At 41.3% G+C, this 26,440-nt stretch overlaps 2 protein-coding genes across 3 annotated transcripts in view; one reads left to right on the top strand and one right to left on the bottom strand.

Moving 5' to 3' along the window:
- Positions 1-5,885, top strand: part of prickle2b (prickle homolog 2b) — a 115,752-nt gene extending 109,867 nt beyond the window's left edge. For both annotated transcript variants that reach the window (XM_058631670.1, XM_058631671.1), the window contains 2 exons: positions 2,022-2,897; positions 3,276-5,885. In XM_058631670.1, coding sequence (XP_058487653.1) covers positions 2,022-2,897; positions 3,276-4,219 — 1,820 coding nt within the window. In that variant the 3' untranslated portion in view covers positions 4,220-5,885. The remainder of the gene's footprint in view (positions 1-2,021; positions 2,898-3,275) is intronic.
- A 10,210-nt stretch (positions 5,886-16,095) lies between these two features.
- On the bottom strand, positions 16,096-25,602 carry slc2a9l1 (solute carrier family 2 member 9, like 1). Its single transcript, XM_058630583.1, has 12 exons — positions 25,424-25,602; positions 24,492-24,587; positions 23,921-24,081; positions 23,701-23,825; positions 23,471-23,600; positions 22,381-22,529; positions 21,943-22,130; positions 21,705-21,815; positions 20,960-21,064; positions 20,598-20,673; positions 18,613-18,740; positions 16,096-18,531 (listed from the first exon to the last, which is right to left on the bottom strand). The coding sequence occupies exons 1-12, from the start codon at positions 25,445-25,447 to the stop codon at positions 18,346-18,348; spliced, it is 1,479 nt and encodes a 492-aa protein (XP_058486566.1). The 5' UTR covers positions 25,448-25,602; the 3' UTR covers positions 16,096-18,345.
- Positions 25,603-26,440: the final 838 nt, after the last annotated feature.

Genomic DNA, 26,440 nt, shown 5'->3' on the forward strand with positions numbered 1-26,440 from the left:
ACTAAATCTTACACACTAGACCTTCAAAAGTCACCTTCAGTTAAATAACGCCGCTTTTCCATCTAGTTCTTTTCTAGTTCTTTTCCATCAGTGACAGAGCCTGGTAACTGGTGCTTTTTTCATACCTGCTCTGGCGAGAGTCCAAGTGAGCCGATACTAAAATGTGACGTCACCAGACTCCCGGCCAATGGCTGGTCAGAGAGTGTCGTCACTGGAAGAGTCACAGTTAAAAATCCCGATCGTTAATCTCCAACTCCAATTTAGCAACAGCACTGCCAAAAGCCGGCGATTGTGAGTGTTTGTGTTGCATAGAAAACTGGCATTTTCGGGCCGACTGATACCAAGTTGAGTAGTTCTAGAACTGTATAATGGAAAATCACCATAAGATTTAAAACGTGGTGGACGGTTACCACCAAGATGACGTCCTCGCCAAAAGTGACCAAGTGATTAAGACATTCAGAGATTGTGCTAAAACAACAAATCTAATGGTGGTCTAAGACTTTTGCACGGTACTGTATATATTTACATAGTTATAAATATTTCTCTGCGGCCTGGTTTCGTGAGACATGTCAGCGTTCAGAGATAAATAAATACAGTATGTATACATTATACAGTATATCATACAGTGTGGACTAACCTGACATGCAAAGGCCTGTCAGTTAAATACAAAGTTTACCATCACGCAAATTCAAACGCTGCAGTGTTTAGAGGCGACCCCACTGGGAGAAGAAACTGGAGGAAAGCTTCATATTAGAGCCTCTTGGCCTCGTGCCACCTCCTGTTATAAAGTGTCTGTGTGTGTGTGTGTGTGTGTGTGTGTGTGTGTGTGTACACTCATGCGAGTGTGTTGCATGTTGGGTTTCCCCTGAAAGGATGGCCAGGTGTGACTTTGGCACCAGCCTCCCTGTACAAAATTCACTCTGTAATTATTTGTCAGACAGGATACAGAGAAGTCTTTGGCTAAAAAGCACAACTGATTATAAATTGAAACCATCAGAAAACATGCTGAAACCAGATGGCAGCCATTAGCAAATAGCTGGGTTTCTTTCCCTGCGAGACAACTTGAAACATACTCAAAATAAAAATGTGTTTATTTAATGCTGGGCCCGTTCTGAAATGAGTTGGCCCCCAAAGTCCTGTGGTCATGTGCAGTCATGTGTAACTGCCTTTAGCACCATTCTTTCACTCAACAAGCAGCTTTTAAATATGCTACAATTTTCATAGAGAACTGCATTTGGTTCATTTTTACCTTCACCGAGGAGGTAAGGTTTTTGGCCACGTTTGAGCAGCGTTTTAATTACATTTCCTGGGACTGCACAGGAGGTTGTGCTCCAAATAAGAAATGATTAGATTTTAGTGATGACCTGGTTCCTTCATTATGAGAAGCCATGTGCTGCGATCTTTGTTGTTTTAGGTGCTGACATCCTTGACTGTGTTGCGTGCGCCTCCTGCACCAAGAACCAGTCTTACACCGAGAAGCCACCGTTTTGATGGCATAAAACACATTTATACCATCTAACACACGGCTGGAGTTTTCCGACTGGAAACTTAAAGGTTGTCATTCGCTTGCTCTCCTCTACCAAAGTCCATAGAGAAAAATCTAAAAATTTTACATCATGGTACACAGGAGTTGTTGATTGCTGCCTCTATCCATAAAGTAAATGTGTTATTTTGTGACTTCACTGTCTGCAGTGGACCAGTAGCTCCTGTGCCCCTGAGAGCTAAAAGCGCTGATTTTCTCTTTGGACTTTGGTGTGGGAAAGAAAGCAGATTACACTTTTTTGCTTGCCTGGCTAGTGCCAGACTGCATCACCATCTCATTTGAAGTGCAGATGGAGTATGATTGTGGAAAGGAAAGGGTGTCGCGTCACCTCCCAATGTTCCATTTCCACTTCCCTGTGTGTTTGGTTCCATTTTTAGGAGATTCTGAAGTTGGCTTTTTCAAATTAGCTTGATTCACCCGGGCTACTGATTTGTAAAATTGAGCTACGGTTGTTTTGTTTTTTTTGTCTTTCCTGCAGGCATTGATCAAGGCCAGATGACCTATGACGGGCAACACTGGCACGCCACTGAGGGCTGCTTCTGCTGTGCTCGCTGTAAACGATCTTTGTTGGGTCGACCCTTCCTGCCCAAGCAGGGCCAAATCTTCTGCTCGCGGTCCTGCAGTCTGGGTGAGGAACCTAATGGCTCTGACTCGTCTGACTCTGCCTTCCAAAGTGCTCGCTCCACCAGAGAGTCCAGACGCAGCTCCAAGATGGGCAAGAGTGTAGGAGGGGGTGGAGGGCAGGCAGAGAGGTTTTCAGGAGAGGTGGACCCACTATCTTTACAAATGGATCTTCTGAGCCTGTCCAGCCAAACGCCTAGTTTGACTCGCGATCCTCCAGCCTGGCAGAACCAGGAGCAAACAGGTGATGGATATACTTATGGGTCCCAATCAGACCAAATTGCCAACCCCACCCCTCTCCAGCTTCTCAGCCAGTGCAATGTCAGGACCACCTATACCTCTGCCTGCTCTGGAAAGATTAATCAGCAGCAGGATCACAGTATCTTGGACAACACAGGTTTTAAGAAACCCCCCATCTCGGCCATGAAGGGCCACTCCCTGAACGAGACATGGTTCCAACAGCCAACTCCAGAGGAGTACTACCCCCCTAAACTGATGACCCAAAAGAGCTTCACTGAGGTTTCCCACTGCTCTCAGCACCGCAACGGCTTCTCCGCTGACAAACGCTCCATCAGCTTGCATGGCTTTCAGAGGGACAGAGATGTAGGGATGCCAGCAGCAACCCAGGTGGCAAGAAGCAGGAACCCCATCAATGCACTTAACTTTCCTGAGCAACTGACCCCCCTGGAGCAGACCCCAAGAGGGTCCATGGAGTCCTTGGCCTTGACCAATGGTACGGTTGGTTAATGCATGAGATCTTTGTGTTGTAAAAAACCTGTTTTTTTTTATACCAAGTTGTTTGTGAATGTGGGTTGTCCCAAACTCAAACAACAAATATAACACAGGCTTAAAGCTAATGATTATTTTTATTGTAAGCTACTACTAAAATAGAAAGAAATGTTATATTCATTCAGTTATTACGTTAAGTTTATTGATGTTATTGATATGCTTCACCCCATAACTTAGAACTTAGAGTCTAATCTAAGCTAAGGTAGGATCAGTGCAACAGTGAGCTTGAAGACTAACTGCATCAGTCCTACTAGTCATAGTTGCCTAATTGTAGCAGCTTTACTGTGAAAGGGTGATTTAATCAAACTTTTTTTCCTCTCAGGAAACTCAGCAGATGGAGGAAGAAAGCGCCAGGAGCACCTTTCCCGTTTCTCCATGCCGGACCTGAGCAAAGACTCTGGAATGAACGTGTCAGAGAAAAGCAACATTCAACCTACAAACTCTTCAGTACAGTTTCGAAACTCTGACTCCATGCACAGCCTCACCGCCAGCCAGCCATACATGGAGATGGATCCACCCAGGTCCTCTCACTATAAGGTGCAATACAGTGATCCTGCTGGCATGGGCGTTGGAATGGCAAAGGCCCATTTACCACCTGGTTTCACCTTCCAGGAGGAGGACCGGGTGAGTTTGGTGAGCAGCGCCAATGCTGCCCGTCTACCACCCATCAGTGAGCGCGTGGTGGGAGTTGGTGGTGGAAGGGGAGCAGCTTTCCGGATTGAAGCCCCAGAGGAGCCTCCTCAGAGGCGCCGGCACCATCACCACCACCGCTCCAGGAGATCCCGCCGTTCTCGCTCAGAAAACGCTCTCAATTTAGTGGCAGAGCGCAGGCCAAGGCCTCAGGAAAGGCCACAGTTGCGAGTACGAGAGGATTATGACCGTTTTCCACCACCGAGGAGCGCCAGAGACCAATTTGGTGTAGGAGGAGGAGGGGGACGATATCAACCCCAGTTCTTCAGACAGTGTCCCAGGACCACTTCAGACCTGACACTGCAGAACCCCGGGGCCAGCCGACGTACCGGCTTGAACCAGTATTCCTGGGATGATTATGATGATGACGATTGGTGCTCAACCTGCTCTTCATCCTCCGATTCAGAGGATGAAGGTTACTTTCTGGGTGAGCCGATTCCCAGACCCGTTCAGCTGCGATACCTCAGCAATCAGGAACTTGTCCATAAGTACAACACAGGAATGGGCGGGGCCAGTCGCAGTGGTCAGGTGTACAACCACAAACGCAGAAAAAGCAAGAACTGCATCATCTCCTAACACCTTGACCTTTAGCACAGGACTCTTTCTCCACCTTGTGGACACTAACCTCCACTATCGTCCAAAAACAAAACTCACAATCCGTTTATTCAGTGTTGTTGCGTGTTGAATATTATGTAATTGAAGTCAGTGATGAACAACAGTTGGTAAACAGTGAAAAAGCAAGTGTTTGCATGTCTGTTCATTCTAATGTTTCTGAAAATCTCCTGAGTAGTTTGGAACGCTGTTCAAGCCCAGTTCACACTACACGATTTTCCACGATTGATCGGCTTGAAACCTGGTGACTCCCCGACATTTCGCAAACCCCATGATTAGAGTTTGAGATGACTCAAGTTGCCCAAGCCGATCTGAGAACTAGGAGGGGGTGACACCAGCTGAAACCTGAACTGGAATACAAGGTTACATACATAGATTACCAGCCATGTTGTTCAAATCTGATTTCACAGTTCACATTGGTCAGCATATTCGTGAGCAGATTTTGAGTTCCAAGCTAAATTTATTTCCAACATGATAATGCGTGGAATGTCCGGAGCAGAAGCAGAACTAGCAGTGAGCTAGTTCTTTCCAGTGGCTACAAGATTGCACTGTTTCTGTAATGCACGTTTGTATTTCACCTGATGTTGAAACTACAACCCAGGCTTGGTGATATGGGAGACATTGGATTTTTTTTCCCACCTGCTTTAACAAAAAAGCGACTAACTGACACGCATCAGAGCTTCTCAGGTTGTTCAAACAGAGTTAATCAAGTAGCTAAATATGCTAGTGAACATCAGCTAAGGCCACCTCTTCTGGTCGTCCTCCCATACAATAGAAGATCACATGGTTCTTAGAGGTGTAACGGGTTAATGTACCCACATGTTACATTTCTCAGTCGCTCTCAGTGATTAGCATCCAGATACCATGGAGAACATTGGTCCTGCTTCAGCGTCAGGACGTACCAGAAATTGCGTAACCCTAACCCTAACCCATAGGAATAAGGTGGATATGCAAAAAGTCAATGGCCCACATTCTAAAGTCACACAAATCGGATTTGATGATTGGTTTTCTGTGTCCACACAGCCCTCAAAAACAAATCTGTTCTGAGTCATTTCACCCTGGTAATCTAACCTAGCCCAACAGTGGTTCATCAGAACCATCGGAACTTTGAAGGTCCAGCTTTTCGACAGTAGAAACCGAGCTAAATTAAACCTGGTTTCACACATCACATACTAATAAACAAGTCGTGGATTGCTAGCTTGGCTTTTACACGTTTAGTTCTATCAAGTCACACATTGTTTAACAAAAAGCTGATGTGCAATTTTTCTTTTCTTCTCACAATCTTATTTTTTCCACACTGCAAACGATTTGAGTGTTGTTTGGTACAGTTAGCTTCTTCCTTTTTTTCACACAATGTGATTTAGAATTAGTATATACTGTACTATTGTAATCAGAGTGTGTACATAGACAAATTAATTAATAATTTCACTTTAAGTTAAAAAAAAAGTTAAAAGGTTTGTGTAAATATGGTTGTAAATGAGGCATCACATATTTTTATATTTTGTATGGATAGAATCATTTATGTATTAAATATCTATAATGTAGAGATAGTAAATAACAAAAAACAACGTATGCATGTTTGATTTGACTGAGCTGGTCCTTTGGAATAAAGGAGAATTTCAGTGATGAATTTTTTTCGTGTCTGGTTTGTGCACATTGTGACGTTAACCCCTCCTCCATCTGTAACGCATAAATGAATGACATTGTGGTGTGAGGTTGATGAGGGAGTTACTCACTGCTGCATGTGTTTAGACGATAACAGCAAACACACTGAGCTCTATTGTTCCCGGAAACAGATGCGGCCCAGGTTCTGGTTTATTGCATCAGCACGTATATATATATATATATATATATATACAGTATATATATACATTCACTAGGAACCGCTGACACGAGGATTTAGCTAATGCGATGTGATGATGATTTGTTTCAGTGTTTTGTTAGTCACACATTCCTGTGTGGATTTAGAAACAGCTGTTGACCATTTTCAAAAATATGGGAAGCCTGTGGCCAAATAAGACACAAGTGCAATTAACCGTATAAGTAGCAGAGTGTTCTTTCTATTGACGCAAGTGGTAGCCATTTTGAAAATTCCTGTGTTTGTGAGGTTCCTCTGACTCTCCGTGTTTGGAAAACCGACCAGAACTTGGAAGTTCTTACTTCCGACTAGAACTGGAATGAGGCAAAAAAGGCTGAAGGATAAAGATGTAAAATGAAAAACAATTAAACTTTGCAAATGATAAAAATAAAGAAACCCAATAGCTAAAGCAAGTGGAAAGAAAGTTACACATATTGTATATGCACTCAAAGGTCAATTAAGGTTTCAACTTAACAATGAATACCTGAAAGGACCGTATTCTTCTTTTTATTATAATAATAATAATAATAATCATTTCTGGCAGGCTGCACACTGAGTATTGTAATGCTGCCCTCCACAGTTCACAGTTTTGAGGTGACTCCTCTGAATTGAGGAGTTAACTACAACAGTACTCGAGTTTGAACACAAAAATCTATTTAAAATCTATTTAAATATATTATGTAAAAAAGAAAGTACCTCACAAAAAGTCATGAACCTAGATAACTTAAAAAAAAAAGCCAATAAAATAAAATATTAATGGAAAAACTGCTTCTTTTCAAATGCCCCCCTTCTTTGAATCTGTCATGGCCTCTTCCACTTCCTGTGGGCGGAGCTTCTTCACCGGGTTTCAGGTCTACTGACTCAGGAAACTAAGAGCAAACACTGGTGAGTATTTACAATCTGTCAAAAACGAAAAGTGAGCAAAGTGTGTAACATTAACTTGAACTTGGCTGTGTGGTTATTTAAATGTGTTACATGTCAACAAATACATGCTAACACTAGTGGGCAGCAGCTGATGTGGCCTCCACACGGCTCTTAAACTGTTTAACTAGTTGTGTAGTGTGGTTTACTGTAGTCACCAGTGGGGGCAATGTTAGCATCAGGCTAACATTTTCTGCTGACTCAGTCCTCTAAAGTGGCTGTAGATTTGGTGTCATGAGTAGTGTCGTGTAGCTTCCATTTCATGTCACCGTGGATGTGTACTCACTAACTGCGATGCATTAGTGTGTAGTTCTAGTACAGTCACAAACGCTACGTTCCATTTATGTCGGAAGTCGGCGCTAAGAGTGGGTTCACCACATCAACAAGTGGGAAATGCAAACATTAGCGGCAGTGGCTAGCCACTGTTAGCAATACCAGTCGATGACATGGCTCTACATTATTGTATTATTGTATTTTACAAACAAAACAGTTGATTCTTTTCTCGATTAATCAAGTACTCATTTGACATGACGATATTCTCAAATGTCTTGTTTTTGTCCACAACCAAAATGATTCAGTTTTATTGATTTCTTTGTTACCTGGAGCAAAGACACCTGAAATGATTGATGATTCATTGAATAATTGTCGCAGCCCTAGTGCCTACGGTCAAAAATGGAAAAAGTACTACTAAATGTACGACTGATTTACTGTGAATCAAATACAGTAGAAGTTCTGTCGATGGTTAAAGTAGCAGTGTTTGTACTGTGGCAGCCATCTTGGAATCTTAACTCATGGTACGTGAGGTTGCTCCAAGTTTCCAAGTTGGAAATCTGAGATTATTCCAATTTCTGACAACAAACGGAATGCACTAATAAAAAAAAAGACTCAAAGCAGCATGGGTTGCCAGACCACCAGCACAATTACCTTCTAAAGCACATTGCATATGATGAATTATATTATATTTTACTTTGCCCCCACCTTTTATTTGCAATAACAAATTGACTTTTGTGAGTTTTGTCCAGTTTGTCCTTGTTTTAAAGCAAAATACAGTCTGAAAATGGCTAGTTATAAGTAGCATAGCCAAGCAAAAATTATTTATACTATTCTTGGCAGATTATTTTTCTTAAAACAAAAAAAAACAAAATCGATTTTAAGAACGTTAGGCCTGTTTTTGCAGTGCACACAGACTTGACCACTGTATTTAAGTGTTGGCATATACACTGTACTGTATGTGTAAGTGTTAAGCAGGGTCATACTGTAAATTGGATTGTCTGTGACGTCCATGTGGTCCAGGGATTTACCACCACTCGCCCCCATAATCCACACACACACACACACACATACGTTTGGAACAAGGTGTGTGTGTGTGTGTGTGTGTGTGTGTGTTTGAACGTCAGCCTCTTGATTAGAGGCGTCGGAGCTCTAATGCCGTTGACATGATTGGCACATTAGTGCGATTACTTCACCTAACCTCAACTTCCAGCCGGGCGTGTGCTCCAGTTTTCATGTTTACTCTGGGACGACACACTCCGATAGCTTCCAGACGGGGGTAAAAGAGAAAAAGAGGAACATTTAGATTCCTAATTAAGTCAGCCGTGATATGACAAAGCCAGCTGCGTAAACATGTGAGATACATTATGTCTCTGTGAGTGTGGATTATTTCCTCTGTGAGTGTGGATTATTTCCTCATACTCACTCACATGGCGTCAGGACGTGCATCTGTGTGATCGTCGTCTTTAAACTAATGAGACAAACACAAAGCCTCGGTCTTCAGTTCTGTGGCTGCGACGCCTCTCAAAACAGAAGCTTCCTCAAACTGGAGGATGTGGCCCTCCAGTGTGTTTCATGTGGCATTAAATGTATTTTCATTATAATGAGAGATTCTTTTTGCATCATAAATGCATTGTTATTATGAACTTGTCTTGTTGTTCCGTATCAACACAGACACTTTTATTTTGAAATTCTGTCAAATATCTGTTAAATATAGCAGTTACAGATTGTAATTATGGAGAAAAGAATTATGTTGATGTCTTTTCTAACACAATCTACACATACAACTAAATTAGAAGCCAGAATATAATAATAAAAAGATATTTACAAAAACAGTAGGAATAACAGAGAAGCTGTTTAATGGCGTTTAGAGTTATATCCATACCTGTATTTGGATTTATTCACAATCTATTTCCATTTATTTATTTATTTAATATGGAAAAACTTTATTTTAAGGTCCCTGTATAAGCCACTTATACGACAATTTAAGATACCTATCAACATGAATAACAAGGCTATATAACAGCTAATAAATGTTATGAAGACTTGTTCATATTTATAAGAATCTTATAAAGTCTTAATAGCAGCTTGTTAATAATTAAGAGTGTCTTAAAATAATAAATGTGTTAATTATGCTTTTAACACTCATATGGACTTTATTAAGTCTCATAAACCTTATATTAAACGTTATATTAATGATGAATTACAACTTGTATAAAGACCGAAAAAGTGTTTCCTTTAATATTTATTGTTTATTTTTCTTTTCGTTTATGTATGTGTGTATTATTATGTATATTTATAGTTAATATGAATGTGCGCTCACTTGTGTACTCCATTGTCAGAGAAGCCATCATTGGACATTTAACTCTTTCCATGATGCATAACTTGCTGTTAAATTGTGAGTAAAGTAGGATTTTTAAAGCACTAAAGCTACATCGCGCTAGCCATGAAAAGTGGCTTGAACTGCTGAAAAACGTGTTAACTTATTTCAACTTAAATCGGGATTAGTGTGGATGGTTTGCGATCACCTGGTCATGTCAACACCAGCAGGGTGCGCTGTGCCAGGTTTTTGCCCCAGTGTATGTGTGGTTGAAGAGGGGGTGGGGGAGTATCACCATGTGTTTAATTAGAAGCAAATGGAGGGGGTGCCACAGATTGCAGCCATATGCTCACCGGGCCTTTGCCACGTTCAAGGTCGTGGATGCTAAGTACTGCAGATAATCCTCCACACGTCTTCCTGCCAGAACATGAGAGAAACAAAAGGTTGGGAGGTTTCTGCAGCACAAAGAGTTTTTATAGTTAAACAGAAAGTAAACATTATTGTTGCCCCCGACAGCTAGCCTAGAAATCTAGACGCACCCTAGCGGTAGCAAATTTAATTTGCAGCCAGGGTTCCGCCTAGAAACTCCTCGTTAGCTCACGAGCTGCAAAATCCGAACTCTGGCCAATGATATCGTGTACAGAGTCTGTGGGCGGGCTTAACATAATGACGACAGAGTTGCGACCGAGGGTTGATCAGATCCCTCTGATCACTAATTCTTACACATTGGACCCTAAAAAAGGACCGTTCAACTTTAACGGTTAACTGTTGTCGTGTGACATGCTGACACGAGGAAAAACTGATTGTATTCACTTAACAAAAGGCTCATGTATAAAACTCAGTGTCTGCGTAACGATTTATTTCACTTTCACAGCTTTTATTTTGGACGAGAAACTTTGTAAAAGTTTGTAAACCGGTCACTCCCCTGCACCAAAGTCCATAGAGAAAATCTGCATTTAGCTCCCAGTGACATGGGAGCTGCTAGTCTACTGCTGCCTCATTTGGTCAATTTATGTCACTGAGGTAAATATGAACGGATTATTTCAAATGGTGAAATGACAAAATAATAATAAATACTAATAATTTGAACTTAGTGATGGAGGCATCAGTGGATCAACAAGTCCTCAAAATCACTGATTTTCTCTATGGACTTTGGCGTGGGAGACGCAGAGTGGTTCACAAAGCAACACCCACTGTTATTACAGTACTCTGCAAGCTCTTTATATTACGCAAACATGTTTACAGTCTTAGTAAACCTTGCTTACGTCTGTTTTTCCTTCCACAGTGATTACCCCGTTGAATTGGATTTGCTGCACTGTGGTTCACTCACGTCTGACAGAGTGAGCAGTGTCTGCAGAACAGACGGCTGAGTCTGAGGTCTGTGTCAGCGCCGAATAAACAACCAAGTCAGGTGACGGCGTGAAAATACACAGAGGTCGGGTCGTCTTTTACGGTTGATGGTCAAACCCTGTTTTCAGGATCTGTAGCTCATGTAACTAAAGTCTGTCCTACACTTGAGGATTTTTCAAATCCGACTTTGTTTTTCAAAACGTGGGAAACCACAGACACAACGAGATTTGTCACAGATTTTTAACGTTTTAATCCTGAGACGATCCAGTCAAGACTCCACACTTTAACAGTTTCAGGGAGGAGATTCCTGGGATTTCTCACAGAAACCCGCGTGAGTTCTCGTGACTTCGGAATATAAACAGACTGTCGGCGGCTGTTTTGTGTGCGATGTTTTGTGCTGAGAAACGCAACAAAAAACTGGGACGGAACTCGGTTCTAAACAAAGGTTTGTAACATCCGTTTCCCGGGTTCTGCTCAAAAAATGCGACTACAATTCCCATGATCCCACACTGCTTCCCGATTTTTTTTAAATTAGACTGATATCTGCATTTTATTTTGAAGTCTTGATTATTATTATTTTTTTATTTTTTATAGAAGCCAGTATTGATAATGGTATAACCCTAATCCTAACCCTAACCCGTATAAAAATAGATTGGGGGGAAAAAACAGCATTCATTCATTCATTCATAAATCTCTCCATCTGTGTGCCCTTATTACCCAAGAGCTGTATAAGTGTGATGAGCAGCCACACACACACACACACACGTGTTTTCATATCTTAATGAGGACACGTCATTGACATAATGCATTCTGTAGCCCCTTAACTTAACCTTAACCATCCCAACTAAGTGCCTAACCTTAACCCTTACCTTAACCCTGAAAAAGCCCTTTTTACAAACAGACAAGACAGCTGTGTGGACCTGTGTGCGTGTGTGTGTGTGTGTGTGTGAGTGCGTGTGTGTGCGTGTGTGCGTGTGTGTGTGTGAGAACACAGCTGTCATGAGTTGAAGCCGTTTAAGCTGTTTTGGGAAACTCTAAAAAGCCATAATTACCCGTCTTTAAGAGAAATTACTGCAGCGCTCTCAGCAAACTAAGATCGCCTGATTCAATTATTTACAAATGAAGAATGCCAATAGTGTGTTCACACACACACACACACAAACACACACACACACACCACACACACACACACACACACACAGGTCCACACAGCTGTCTTTTTAAGGACTCTGCATTGACTTCCATTCATTTGGACGACCTAAACAAAGCCTTATCTCTAGCCTTAACCAACCAGTTAATGATTAAACCGAACCCTTAACCATAACCACAATTCATGAAATCTGTGTCCTAAACTTAACCAGTTCCTAAGAAATGAGCTTCTGCCTCATCAGGACCAGGTTTTGGTCTCCATGGGGATTACTGGTCCTGACAAGGTCGGTGTTTATGACAGGAAAGGTCCTAAAGAGGTCACAAACACAAGAACACACACACTGTGCTGGTAAATCAGAGACCCGTGACTGGACGGACTGGAGTCTTACCTGCAGTCTTTCTTCCCTCAGTTCAGCCTCATCATGTGTGTTTGATTATCATCATGGGAAGAAACAAACTCACAAAATACAAGCTCACAGTCCAGAGGTGCAAAAACAAATTCTCCTGTAGTCAAAGAAAAAGTGCTTTTACTTTGACTACATTTTTACAAAAGTACATTAAATTGTTTCACTAAAGTACAAGTTATACATAGCGTATTTAAAGTAGTATAAAAGGACAAATGCATATACTTGTCATACCTCTTACAACCACACGTCACAAAAACTTAACCCTAACCCTTTTTTTGGTGCTATCAGCTTTTCCCTATAGGGGGCGCCACAGCAGATGAGTTGGCAGAGATTTTTCTTCTAACACAACCCTCCCTTTTATCCTGCCTTGGGACCGGTACTAGATGTACATTGGTTGTGGTCCTCCCTGCTGCTGGGTTCCATTTAGAGCAGGGGTCCCAAACTTGTGGAACCCCTGCTCAATATCAAGTTCCAATGTTTGATATTTATAGATTCATTTAGCTTTACAAATGTGGCTTTACACTTTTATTTTGAAATTCTGTAAACATGTTACTGCCTTATCAAGATGGAATATCAGGATATTCCTACACATTTCCCTACACAATTGGACTTCTTCCACTTATCTGGCCTCTTCCTGACCAGACTAGATGCTCAGTGACCCCCAGGTCATTTGAGTTTGAGACCCCTGATTAAGAGTGCTCACTTAACAATGAGCAATGGATATTGGGTATCTGACTCCCAGCCCTTCCCCTGGCATAGATTTGAACTAGCAACCCTCCTGGTACAGACTATAGTTCCCTTCTGTTATGCCATGTTCTGCCAATTTAAGGATTTTTCTCAATACCGTTTCTTTGCATCGCCTTGTGTCCCCTTTTTTGCTATTTTTCCCACGATGCCTTTTATATTTCCCATAAAGCACCTTGCGTTTCCTCTCCTTTTGAAATGTTTCACCCTTGTCGCCATTGTAGCAAGATAGTCAGTCAGTCAGTCATCATCTACCGCTTTATCCTCTGCCAGAGGGTCGCGGGGGGTGCTGTGCCAATCTCAGCTACATCGGGCGATAGGCGGGGTACACCCTGGACAGTTCGCCAGTCCATCGCAGGGCCACACACAGATAGAGACAAACAACCATTCACTCTCACACTCACTCCTATGGTCAATTTGGAGTGTCCAATTTACCTATCCCCACATTGCATGTTTTTGGACTGTGGGAGGAAGCCGGAGAACCCGGAGAGAACCCACGCACACACGGGGAGAACATGCAAACTCCATGCAGAAAGGCCCTTGTTCCAACCGGGGCTCGAACCCGGGTCTTCTCGCTGCAAGGCGAGAGTGCTAACCACTACAGCACCGTGTGTGAAAGTAAAAAATGAAAATCGCCCTCCACTTCAGCGTGAGCTGCTAATTCCCTCCTACATCTGCTCCTCATCCTCGTCCACTTAGACAAAGTAGATAATCTTCAGACACAATGGACAGTGTTTGTGTGCAGCCTCCACACACACACACACACTTCCTCTGGTTGTTCCAGTTAATAATCACGTTCACATGTGTCGAACACAGCAACACAGAAATCAGTGGATTATTTAATCTGTAACACTCTTCACTCGTCTTATCTTATTTGCAGTTCTCCTGCAGTGAACAAGCTCAGGCAGAACAATAACAGCCTTTATTTCACCTTTTCTTTGCTGGTCATGGGTTCACCACAGCCACAGCTGCCCTAAATTAACAGCAAAATCATTTTGTATGTTTCCGTAATGGTTCATACACCAGTATGTTGCAGCTCTTTAACCAAAATGATATTTTTAATGTTAAAATATAATTTGGGCCCGAGCCCTGGCATGAAGTGCCAGGAACCTATTCCTGTTGAGATTATTATTTCTCTCCGTCGTTGCACCCATTTTTGAGGGGGTTATCGTGCATAAAAATTCTTGCAATTTGGCACGTAGGTCGGGTAGGCGAAAAATGCGATAGCGGCATAGGGCACAAACCCGTTTGTAGCCCCAGGGCTCTGTAGCGCCCCCAGAAGGCAGGTCATAGTCAGACAAAAGTTGTCGGATCGGGACGAAATTTGGTGAGTGTGTCAGGTTTACTACACCAAAGTTTCTTGAGGAATTTTTGGGTAATTTTTTAAACGTTTTTTTAGAAAGTGACTAAAATTTCGTTAAATTCTAAATTTTTGATTTTTTTCCATGTCTAGTCGCACATAATTGTTTTTTCCGATTTTAACCAAACTTCGTACACTTGTTGCTCTCATGATTCCAAACAAATTTCCAATGTATTTCCATTAGCTCCGCCCACCCAGAAGTTGGCCATTTTGGAAAAACAAAAATGAATTTGAACAAACTCGTCCTAGCATGTTTGAGCTAGCCACATCAAACTCGGTCCATATGTTCTAGACAAGTTCTTTATTGTTATCTATGACTTTTCAAATGTGCTGTTTTTAAAGAAAAAAAATAGTAAAGCACATCATTATTTCTTGATTAAAATGTTAAATTAAAGTTGTTTACTTGCATTCCTGAACAGAATTTTTGTTTTGGTGGTTCATCGTTGTGCTTGATTCATTTCTGGCTCATATTTGGGTATAAAAAAAAGGTGAATTCAGTTTGTTATTTGCAGAATAAATAACAATAACATGTTTAGTCTTAAACAGGTTTTTGAAAGATTTCTAAAATATTGATGTCTTAAATTTATCATTTTTATTTCATTTTGCAGGGACTGTGCAACAGAGTTCAGTAACAATATATAAAAACTAGTTATCAGCAATAAATAGAATGAATTGAGACAATAAAATTAGTCAAATAAAAAGCAGTCCATTAATACATAAGCACAAATTGGATAAAAAATAAACAAAAATAAACAAATAAATAAATAAAGTAGTATTTGTCTTAATTTTAACGAGAGTGTACGTTAAGTAAAACTAAATTTTCTTGAGTTTTTCCCAACTTTGTCACAGTTATACAGTGGACTGTGAGGGTTTTCCAGTGCAGGCAGAAGTCTAACAGTGCCATCTGTTGATGTAAATGAGTCATTACAGTAAATCATGTATGAACAGTATGTACATTTGTTTTTTTTACATTTATTGCAAAAATCTATTCATCCTCCTATTGAGTTTAGTCTTTTAAAAACCATGTTCAATTTGTCACATCAGTTTATTTCACATCAATTTACACGACAAATATATACTACACTGTATATATATGTATATATATATACATAGTAACACTTTAAAAAAATGTCAATACATACAATAGATACAGTACATTAATAACACTCATTTGGACACAACTAATAAGCTGTAATCAGACAAATATACCAGTTATATCATTTTAATTTAAAGTAAAGGAGGTTTTAACGAGTTCATGTCGAGTAAAATCTGCATTACCTTTGTTGTTTTGCCCCCTTTAAAGTTCCAGTGTGTAAAATTTAGTTTGAATTGTTTTAATTTAAAGATTCTAAATCAGGTCTTTAGAGGATTTTGGACCATCATGTTTTTACAGTAGCCCACAATGGACAAACTAAACATATTTTTGAGTTTTGTTGCTACATGAATGTAGCCCACTAGGTTCATAGTGAGGTGAGGGATATATTTCAACATTTTACACACTGTACCTTAATATACCATCCCAACCCAACTCTAAAGCAATTGTTACACTTAATGCTAGTGAGCTAGCACACTTATTCAAGCTGCTCACCAATGAAAACAGTTATTTATGCATCAAGCTGTAGAAGAGCTCTCCATTACAGAAATGTCACACCAGAACATAATATTAAAACATAATACTAATGTCTTCGCCTTATCTAATGCCATAATTGTGGGTCAAAGCACTTTGAGTGATTGTCAGGACTATTATCGTATGAAAATCAAAACTATTCTGATGTGTACGGCTGGATAATATGAACAAACACACTATCAAAACGACAAAATGTCTTCAGAATTATGCTGCGTTCCATTTATTTTAGAACTTGGGAGTCAGAGCTGGGAAGAACAAAACCCTGGACACTGCATTAGCTGTTGTTAGCAACACCAGCCGACAAAGCAACATGTTTACGATTAAAAAATAAAACGGTACGATAGCGTCCAACTGATTTACTGTACGACAGAAGTGCTGTTAATGGTAAAAGTACCCAGAATCCTAACGCGGGGTGTGTGAGGTTGTTCTGACTACAAATGGAATGCAGCTTTAGTCTATACCGACAATTATCACATTGAGTTTTGCTCCTCAGTTAAAGTTGATAAAAAAAATGTGGTTTTGTTTTTTTACACTTTGTCATGAGCAGAAAACAACAAACACTTGTCAAAAACAGAGAAAAAAGGTACAACATTCATTTGAATGCGAAGACACAATGCACCCGGGGCGACGTGAATCTCGCGGAGACTCAAAATTAATTAACATTTGAACTTTAACAGAAAGTTTGTGTGACCCAATGTTGCAAAAGCCAGTTAGTGCAGGAATGGAGGGTTGCTGGTTGCTGTACGTGTGTGAACTTCCTGGTAAATTCAAATGTGCGTGTCATAACAACAGCATTGTTGCACAATGACGCAAATTTTTGAGTCCTGTCGCGCCAGGCGAGGAAAAAAAAGAAAAACAGATGCTAATGTAACAGGTTAGCTACATTTGTAGCTTTAAACTCGGTCATTTGTTTCTCATGTTAGACCCAGTGAAGTTGCTAGCTCAGTGTGTTGCTGCCTGTGCGTTTTATTTACATCAGGAGTCGGAACTGGGAGTGACTTTAATGAAGGAGGTGGAAGAAATCCTTCTTGTTAGCAATGCCAGTCAATACACGGTATTTTGCGCTCACAAAAAAAAATAGCAACATGTTCACAGATAAAGATTTAACAGTAGGCCTACTATGTGTACGACTGATTTACTGTAAAATAAGACAGAAGTGCAGTTAACTTTAAAAGTTCGATTTTTTTTAACTATTGTCAGGAGTGGCAGCCATTTTGGAATCCTATGTTGAAGTTTGCGAGGTTTTTCCATTTTTCCGAGTTTTTCAACTGGAACGCCCCCTCAATTTGGAAATAACGACTTCTGACTACAAATGGAACGTACCAAAAGTAACGTTACCGTGGTAAAATGGCATCTGATTCTGTATTTTCCATGCGTTTATTATCCAAATTGCTGCTTTTCCATTATACAGTTCGAACACCACTTGACCTGGCTCAACTCCACTCGATTTTTTGGCTTTTCCATCAGTGATAGTACCTAGTACCTGGTCTTTTTTTCAGTACCTGCTCTGGCTTCAGCTAGGTTCCAATCTAGCTGAGCCAATACTAAAATGTGACGTCTACAGGCTGCCGGCCACTGATTGGTCAGAGAGTGTCGTGACTACAAGAGGCATGAGCGCGATGTCCGACACAAGAATCAAAGCGAACAATGTCGAACTGTAGATGAGTTATAAAAGACTTAATAACATTGAACATTTAAGCATTTAGCAGACGCTTTTATCAAAAGTGACTTACAGAAGTAGAAGTAGTCTTGGAAAAAACTCCACTAGATAGGAACAGTGGACTGATAGAGGATGAGAGTGCCGAGGTGGATCCAATGTGCAGAAGGAGATAGTGGAGGGTGTAAGTGCAAGGACAGAAGATGCTTTTGGAAGAGTTGGGTTTTCAAGAGCTTCTCGAAGATAGACAGGGATACCCTGTTCTGGTAGCGGCTAAGGGTAGCCAGTGGAGCTCAATGAACAGAGAGGTGACATGTCATTTTAGGCTGATTGAAGACCAGGCACACCACCGCGTTCTGGACCAAATAGAGGCTGTGGCTACACTGAGTCATCAAGCAACAGTCTGCAGCTTCAGTATCCGAACCACTTATAACTTGGTCTCAATGTCCTTTTTCTCCGCGAGGGATTTCCCACAAATGGTGATTGCTCTAAATTGCTCGGAGATCTCCAGTATGGTCTTCCCTTTAGTCTCGGGCAGGAAGAAGAAGGTGTATAAACACCCCACCAGACTCATGACGGCAAACACCAAGAAGCTGTAGGAGCCGAGGGACGTCTGAGGACCGAGAGGAACAATGAGCTTCATGTTCGTGTCCAGCCGCACATTACGACACTGCCTCAGTTTATCCATACTCACCAAAATGAACGGAAAGACAAGACCCACGGTAGCAAAGGTCAACCAGCGCTGGACTCCTATCACGACGAGCGCTGCCACTCGGTCAGTCTGGATAAATAACTCACTGTTGAGAGCAGCAATTGCTCCCACTGTCGATGAATGGCAGGAACAAAACATGTTTTATCAAATCATTGTTTAATGCACTTAACTTGAAAGGATAGTTCAGGTTCTCTGAAGAGTGGCTGTATGAGGTATTGACATTGCTAAAATCTACGCCCGCTCCATTTTACAACATCTTCAGTCTTGTCTAAAGTACCTTAGAGGGATACTTGAGTGAAAGTGTAAATGTTAAAAGTTAGTATTCAGCTGCACCAAAGTCCATAGAGAAAATCTGCATTTTTAGCCCATAAGGACACAGGAGCGTCTGATCTACTGCTGTCTTGTTTGTTAAGTTTGTGTCACTTATGGCACATTTCCACCGGCTCTACTCGCCTCGCCTCGGCACGACACGGCATGATTAGGTCGCATCTCCACTATAAAAAAGTACCTACTTAACGTGGGCGGAGTCATCCCTGCACGGCTGAGTGAAACTGCGGTGACTTTGTTTTTTATACGCGACACACACACACACACACACAGGAGTGACTAGTGACTTTACACCAGACTTCTGTAGTTGTTGGAGATTAACCCACGTTGTTAGGATTGTTAAGTAGTTTTTAAGTGATCTACAGTCTGGCGCTGTTCGGCTGGATTTCTGTGTGGGACGTCTCGTCTTGTGACGCGACTCTGGCCAGTCAGCGGCCGGCAGTCTGACCAATCATCGCATAGTACCTACTACTAAGCACGCTTGGAACGCTTGGAGCAGGTACTAAAAATAGTACCTGGTACCAGATACTAGGCTAGTGGAAACGCTACTTAAACCGTGCCGTGGTGAGGCGAGGCGAGTAGAGCGCCATTAGGAAAACTGGAATGAAGGATTTCAAACCAAGAAAGTCACAAAATAATATATTAAAAATGACTAAAGGAGGCAGCAGTGGATCAACAACTCCTGTGTGCTGTGATGTGAAATTAAAGTAACTTCGGTTTCCAGTCAGAAAAAGCTGTCTGATGAGAAAAAGATGTGAATATATCGTTAAGCTGTTGCGGACTTAAGCTGGTGTAGATTTTATTAGGTGAGCCTTTAGTGAAATGGCTAAAATCTGCATTTGTGTCAGAATCAGTGGCGGACTGGGACAATAATTCAGGCCGGGAATTTGATGCCATTTCAGGCCACCCTTCTCATGCAGACCACCATACCTCTAGGTGTCTGTGAACACAGCCTATAAAGTTATTAGTCGTACTATATAGAGCTTGTATATATTATAATGATAGTCAAACTATCATTTATGGGGCAGAATTGCCTGTGTGTGTGTGTGGAGGGGGCTGGGGCAGCGCATGTGACTTCCACTATTGTTGCTTCAGGGGTGATGGAATTAACCCTCTGTGAGACACACAGTCTGCGGTGGTGACGGTGACTGAACGACAAACACAATGAAAGCTATAGTGTTTTTGACTGACCTTCCCTCCTGGTGAACATGTCACTTATTTTACATCATTTCACTGCGTCTGTGGCAAAGGTTTTCTGTTTTCTGTCCCTCTCTCTCTCTCTGCTCCACCTTTCCTTTTCTTCTGTCCCTCCATTTCTCTCGACTACTAGAGTCAAGACAGCGGAGCTAAGTGATTGTTGTGTGACGCCGACAGGTCGCCGAGCGGCGTCATTACGTAACTAGATGGATTGATTTGATTGGCCCGGGCGTCCGGTAACTCCAGTCAGTCCACTCAGTCCGGTGACTGTTCAAGTCAGGCCAGGATGACCATCAGGCCACCGGGAAGCGTCCCGGTGCTCCCGATGGCCAATCCGCCACTGGTCAGAATCTCACGCACAAGCACTCTTCACAAAACCGTGAACTGTCCTTTAAATACTAATTTGGACACTTGGCTCGTGGTAAAACTTGTAGAGAACATACCAGGTCCTCCGCTAAAGACGATGATGAAGAGGACGATCAAACTCGCAGTTACGTAAGGAATCCATTCACTCTGATTCTGTACAAGAGACAATTACATAATCCAGAGTGTGAACAATAATGCTATATATAGAGAGAGAGAGTGAGATATGGTGACATAAATTGCAGACATGATATAAAACCATCATTTTATTGTTTTATGGAGTATCTTGCAGGTATTGTAAAATGCTTTATAGATTGCTTTACAGTGGTAATAAAAGAAGATGCTGGCGTGTGTAGGATAGGAACATTTCAAAATCATAAAACATGCTCATGTCTCTGCTATAAATTCATAAACCATCTGGGTTCAAAAGTGACCGTTTTACCTGCAGGTTCAAAGTGATCGTCACCAACACCCAACAGGACGACATGATGACGTAGCCGCCCCAGATCAACGGCCGCCTGCCGAGTTGCTCGATCAGCAACAAACCCTGAGGACAAGTGGAGAAAAAGCATTTAGCAGACACTTTTATCCAATGCGACTTACAACAGAGGAATAAGCTACATTGAAGAAGTCTTGGAAAGAACTCCACTAGATAGGAACAGTGGACTGATAGAGGGTGAGAGCGCCGAGGTGGATCCAAGTGCAGAAGGAGATCAGGCAGGGGAGAGGGGTAAGGTAAGTGCTAGGACAGAAGAGGCTCTTGGAAGAGCTGGGTTTTCAAGAGCTTCTTGAAGATAGACAGGGACACCCCTGTTCTGGTCGCGCTCGGTTCCACCAGTGGTTCCACCAGTGTGGAACGACACATGAAAACAGTCTGGAGTCTGGAATCCAGAACGTTTTACCTTTTACATTGTCGTTGACAATCCCATATTTGCAATTTCCTAAGATACTGTAGATAATTTGCCCTGTCATAAAATACAGATTGGAGAGTCAGACCATTCGTTTTGTTCAATAACGTTTTTGTATCATTTGTTATCGGTAAAATGTTACATTTTATCACATGTATGGAGAAAAGGAAACTTGGCTCAATGTATGGGCCAAAGAATCGTCTTCACTTATCAGCCATTTACTAAAAATCGTCATTGGTCGTAGAAAAACCTGGTCTCGTCATGAAGTGAGTTACTCACAGAAGCGATGGAGGTGAGGATTTCAACGATTCCAAGTCCAAGAGTGATGTAGCGGATCTGCCCTTCCTGGATTCCAACTTGCAAGAAGATGTCAAACGCAAAGGTGCTGATCTAAGACGCAGAGTCGTTAGGAAGTCATTAGATCTTGTGAGGCTACAGAAACAGATTTATATGAAGCTCAGAGCTTCAGCTCGTCTCTCAAAGCATCTCAAAGTGTTCCGTGAAGTTGCATCCTCACCACGGACATCCCTGACAGCTGGTTGCAGCCGTAGATGAGGACCATGGTGACGAGCTGCCAGCGGACCATTCTGTCCCTCAGAAGCTGCAGAGGGGTTTTTGGTGGCGCTGCCTCGATGACCGCCTGCTCGGCCAACATGTCGTCCATCTCCTCCTTGTAGACGCCTTTTCCCCAAAGACTCTGGAGAGCTGGAATTTAAAAACAACAATAACAAACAAAGACGAGGGCTGTGGTATCGAGCCATGTCTCAGAGTGGATCCATGTATCACAGGAATCGCATCAATGGCTGACACCGACATACATCTGTGAATTTCCTGTTTCAAAAACTGACACGGCGTCGGTCAAATCTCAAACCTCAAAGGTTCCAAACAGACGTTCGTTGTGCAACTACAGAAAACTACGTCCATTTTACTTTCTACGGTGAAGAACTGTACCAACCTTTCTTACACGTCTCGTCGTCGCGTTTCTCTATGAGCAAATATCTGGGAGCCTCGGGGAGAAGAGGCAAAGTTATGAGCGCAACTGCTGCGAAAACACCAGGGACAGCGAGAAGGACGTTCCACAGCTCCTTGCGACCGAGGATCTCACTGGAAAAAAACAAAACAGAAATTTAACATCCAACCTCAGTGATTCAAGCGCAGACGGTGTCTCCTGTGACCACATGAGAACTGATCTGGCTTCACTCGCACTTCATTCAAATAAACACTGACCTTGTAAGGACCAGTAGTCCTCATGGACACCAAAACCTGTTCCTGATGAGGCAGAACCTCATTTCTGAGTTCAAGTGGTCAAGTTTAGGGCTAAGATTTGAATTATGGTACGGTTGAAGAACTTCAGACTTTAAAATGTGTTTGGGAACTTTGAACTGTGGAGGGCAACGTTGCGCTTTTTAATGTAAAGCGAGAAATTAGAAGAAGAAAAGAGGAAGAGGCCATCCTTAATTTCCCTTTGGGGGTGAATAGTCATCCATTCACCTATATATCTAGTGAGTGAGTGAGTGAGTTTGATAGTGAGCGAGTGAGTTACTGAGTGTTAGATGAATCAAAAATAAACAATAGAATTAAGATGGAATAAAAGCTGCAACTTACCTAAAAAAAAATCATCACCTCCTCATGTTTATGATTTCTCTGCTTATTAATCTCACAGATTGACTCCCACACCGAGGTCCATAGACAAAATCAATGATTTTACATCACAGCACACAGGAGTCGTTGATCCACTGCTGCCTCTGTCAGTAAGTTCAAATGTGTTATTATGTCATTCAGGTTTACCTCACAGATACAAACGTAGAGCAGAAGCTCCTGTGTCCACGTGAGCCAAAAATGGAGATTTTCTCTATGGAGTTTGGTGCAGGAGAGTAAATGATTTACAAAGGTCAGCTTCCTGTCAGAAAGCGCTGTCTCATGTCTATTATCTATCTATATAAACTTCAGTGGGTCTCGATTTTGTTCAATGAGTCTTGAGTTTAATGACTTAAATGTTTTGTTTTTTCTCTTGTGTGAAGTCTGAAGGTTTGTGTCGCACGCACCTCAATCCAAGAAACTGTCCAGACAGTTTGCCGAGGGACGCAAAGGTCGCTGAGGTCAGAGTCACGATGCCTCTTATCTTCCTGGGTGAAATCTCGCTGAGGTAAATCACATGGATGCTGTTTCCTACACCTGGACGACACGAAAAAAACATGATATTTCTACAGTTTGTCGTCTTCAGCTTCTTGCTCAGGTTTCTTATGTCTCACCACACACTGTCCTGTTGTCTCACCTGTGGACCAGCCGTACAGAATCCTGGCCACAATCACCATTTCATACGACTTGGCCTTTTTACTGCTCAGCATGATCACCATGGCAACGAGGGAGACACAACAGCTGAGCATCATCGCCTTTTTTCTGATGAAGCAAAATATGTCACTTTTAGTCTCATGAGGAAAATCAAACTTCACTCACTCACTATCAAACTCACTCTTATTCAGTCACTCACTCACCTGCCCAATCTGCCGGAGACGATCTTGACACTTCCGGCACCAAAGAGTCCACCGACGGCAAACATGGAGACAATGAGAGACCAGATCATGGTGACCGTCTGAGGGGGCGGAGCCTCACCGTATCTGTCAAACCAGCTGCTGTTGATGAAGCTCTGGATAAACTGCAGACACACCCACATTTTTGTTTGTAATGTTTTGTACATAATGTTTTTAAAATGTAATTAACACTTTTATCATCATGTACTTTTAGTGAGGGTCTTGCCGCCATTTTCTCATAATATTACGACTTTATCACAACTTTTAAATCAAATTGAATATTGTGTCTCAGAAATGTATCAAGGGTGCACCTGCGGCACATTTGTCAGGTGACATGGTGATGTAAATGTGTGTGTCGTCTGCATAGTTGTGGTAATAGATTATGTGTGTTTTTTGTCAGAATCTGAGCTAATTGAAGCATGTAAATGTTAAAAGTGTGAAACAACAACGGCCCTAGAATTGAGCCATGGGGAACCAGAAAGACCGACAGATGTGAAGTGACAAACATGAGGTTGTAAGTGGAAAAATATCTCACCGGTGACGGGGAACTCAAAGCAGTCATGTGGTAGCCGAGATGAAACGTCCCTCCAAATCCCAGAGTAATGATTACCAGCAAAGCTTTGCCTCTGCACTACAGGGACAGAGACAAGGGGACAGGGGACAGGGACAGAAGTACAACAGGACACGCTCCACTAATCATTTATTTATTATTTATTCAGACGTGCAACAATGCTACATACTGCCACAAAACTTTACATGATGACAAAAATAAGATAAAATGTAACTTACAGGTTAATATACTACATTATGCTATGTAATGTAATGATGTAGAATATAATGTAATTTAATGTAATACTATGTTGATTTGAACTTTTCCTGACCAGTTTACATGACAAAATAAATCAGTTAAAACATTTATAACATTTATATGTATATATATGTACTGTATATATATATAACAATTATCAAAAATCTCCAGTGAACATTTAGCAACTTTAATCCTAATCAGAACTCTTTTTGTATTACTTTAACACAAAATGTAACACTTAAAATACATTTACTGTCCAGAGTACATTATAATATCATTATATTATATTATATTATATTATATTATATTATATTATATTATATTATATTATATTATAATATATAAAAGTGCAATGAATCACCTAAACCTGTTTTGATGAGTCATCATGGTCAGTGTAATATATTATGTATAAACATATACAGTACATATAGAACACTTTTTAACATTTAACAAAAATGTCCAGTGAACATTTAGCAAATTGAATCTGAATCGGAACTCTTTTTGTGTTACTGTAACACAAAACGTAACAATGGAACTAAATGTGTACTTTTCCTGACAGGTTTACATTTTTTCTTTTTTTTTACATTTACGCGCTCTTCTTATCACACACTTATCGGTTTTCTGTCAAGTAAATTGTAATAAATTCACCGAGTGCTTACCAGCTGTTGTAAAACTGATCCCATCCTGTCTTCTCTGGAGAGGACAATATTCTAAGTGTGTCCAGTCTGCACATGGACACGCTTAAGTAGTTTAGGCTGGATATCATTAACTTTTCAGACCTTCTAGCAAGATATCAGGTCAATGTCACTGTGTGTGTGCGTGCTGCTTTACCAATCCCATTTTAGTGCAAGGTTCTTGTTGTGATGTAATAACAGGGGAAACCATGTAAACACATGTCTTTGATTGACAGACCTGTCAGAGTGACATCAGCATTTTTTTTTAATTTTCAGCACTGGAACAATTTGTGTGTACCATGCTTAAATATAATATCACATGCATACACATTCAAACTAGTTTTACATTTAACCACAAAGTGTCAAATAAATGTACCACTATTATATTTATTTTCAGGATTAAACCCGGGAACATGGATTTTTACTTTCAGGATTAAACCCGGGAACATGGATTTTTACTTTCAGGATTAAACCCGGGAACATGGACTTTTACTTTCAGGATTAAACCCGGGAACATGGATTTTTACTTTCAGGATTAAACCTGGGAAATGAATGTTTTAACTTCAGGATTAAACCTGCGAACATGGATTTTTAACTTCAGGAAAAAACCCTGGAACATGGATTTTTACTTTCAGGATAAAACGCGGGAACATAGATTTTTACTTTCAGGATTAAACAGCCCGTGGCCAAGTGGAAAGGGAACTTGACTTGTAACTGGAAGGTCGCCGGTTCAAATCCCCACCCGGGATATGCTCCCCGGGCGCTACTCAGTGTGGCAGCCCACTGCTCCTAATTCTAGGATGGGTCAAAAATGCAGAGGAATACTTTCCCTAAGGGGATTAATAAATTAAACTTTGAACATGGATTTCTATTTATAGGATTAAAACCAGGAACATGGATTTTTATTCATAGGATTAAACCCAGGAACATAAATTTTTAATATCAGGATTAAAGGCCGGAACATGAATTGTCAACCTCGGGATTCAACGCAATTTTTAATGT

This window comes from Solea solea, chromosome 6, assembly GCF_958295425.1.
Source record: "Solea solea chromosome 6, fSolSol10.1, whole genome shotgun sequence".
NCBI lineage: Eukaryota > Metazoa > Chordata > Actinopteri > Pleuronectiformes > Soleidae > Solea > Solea solea.

Bases quoted from the DNA above. Each gene is read 5' to 3' on its own strand.
- slc2a9l1 (XM_058630583.1), bottom strand. From the start codon at position 25,447: ATGGGATCAGTTTTACAACAGCTG. The intron at 21,065-21,704 runs GTGAGTAACTCA...ACTTGTCCTCAG, and splicing joins TCCTCACCTCCATCGCTTCT to GGTTTGTTGCTGATCGAGCA. The intron at 18,532-18,612 runs GTGAGTATGGAT...CTCGGTCCTCAG, and splicing joins TTGTCTTTCCGTTCATTTTG to ACGTCCCTCGGCTCCTACAG.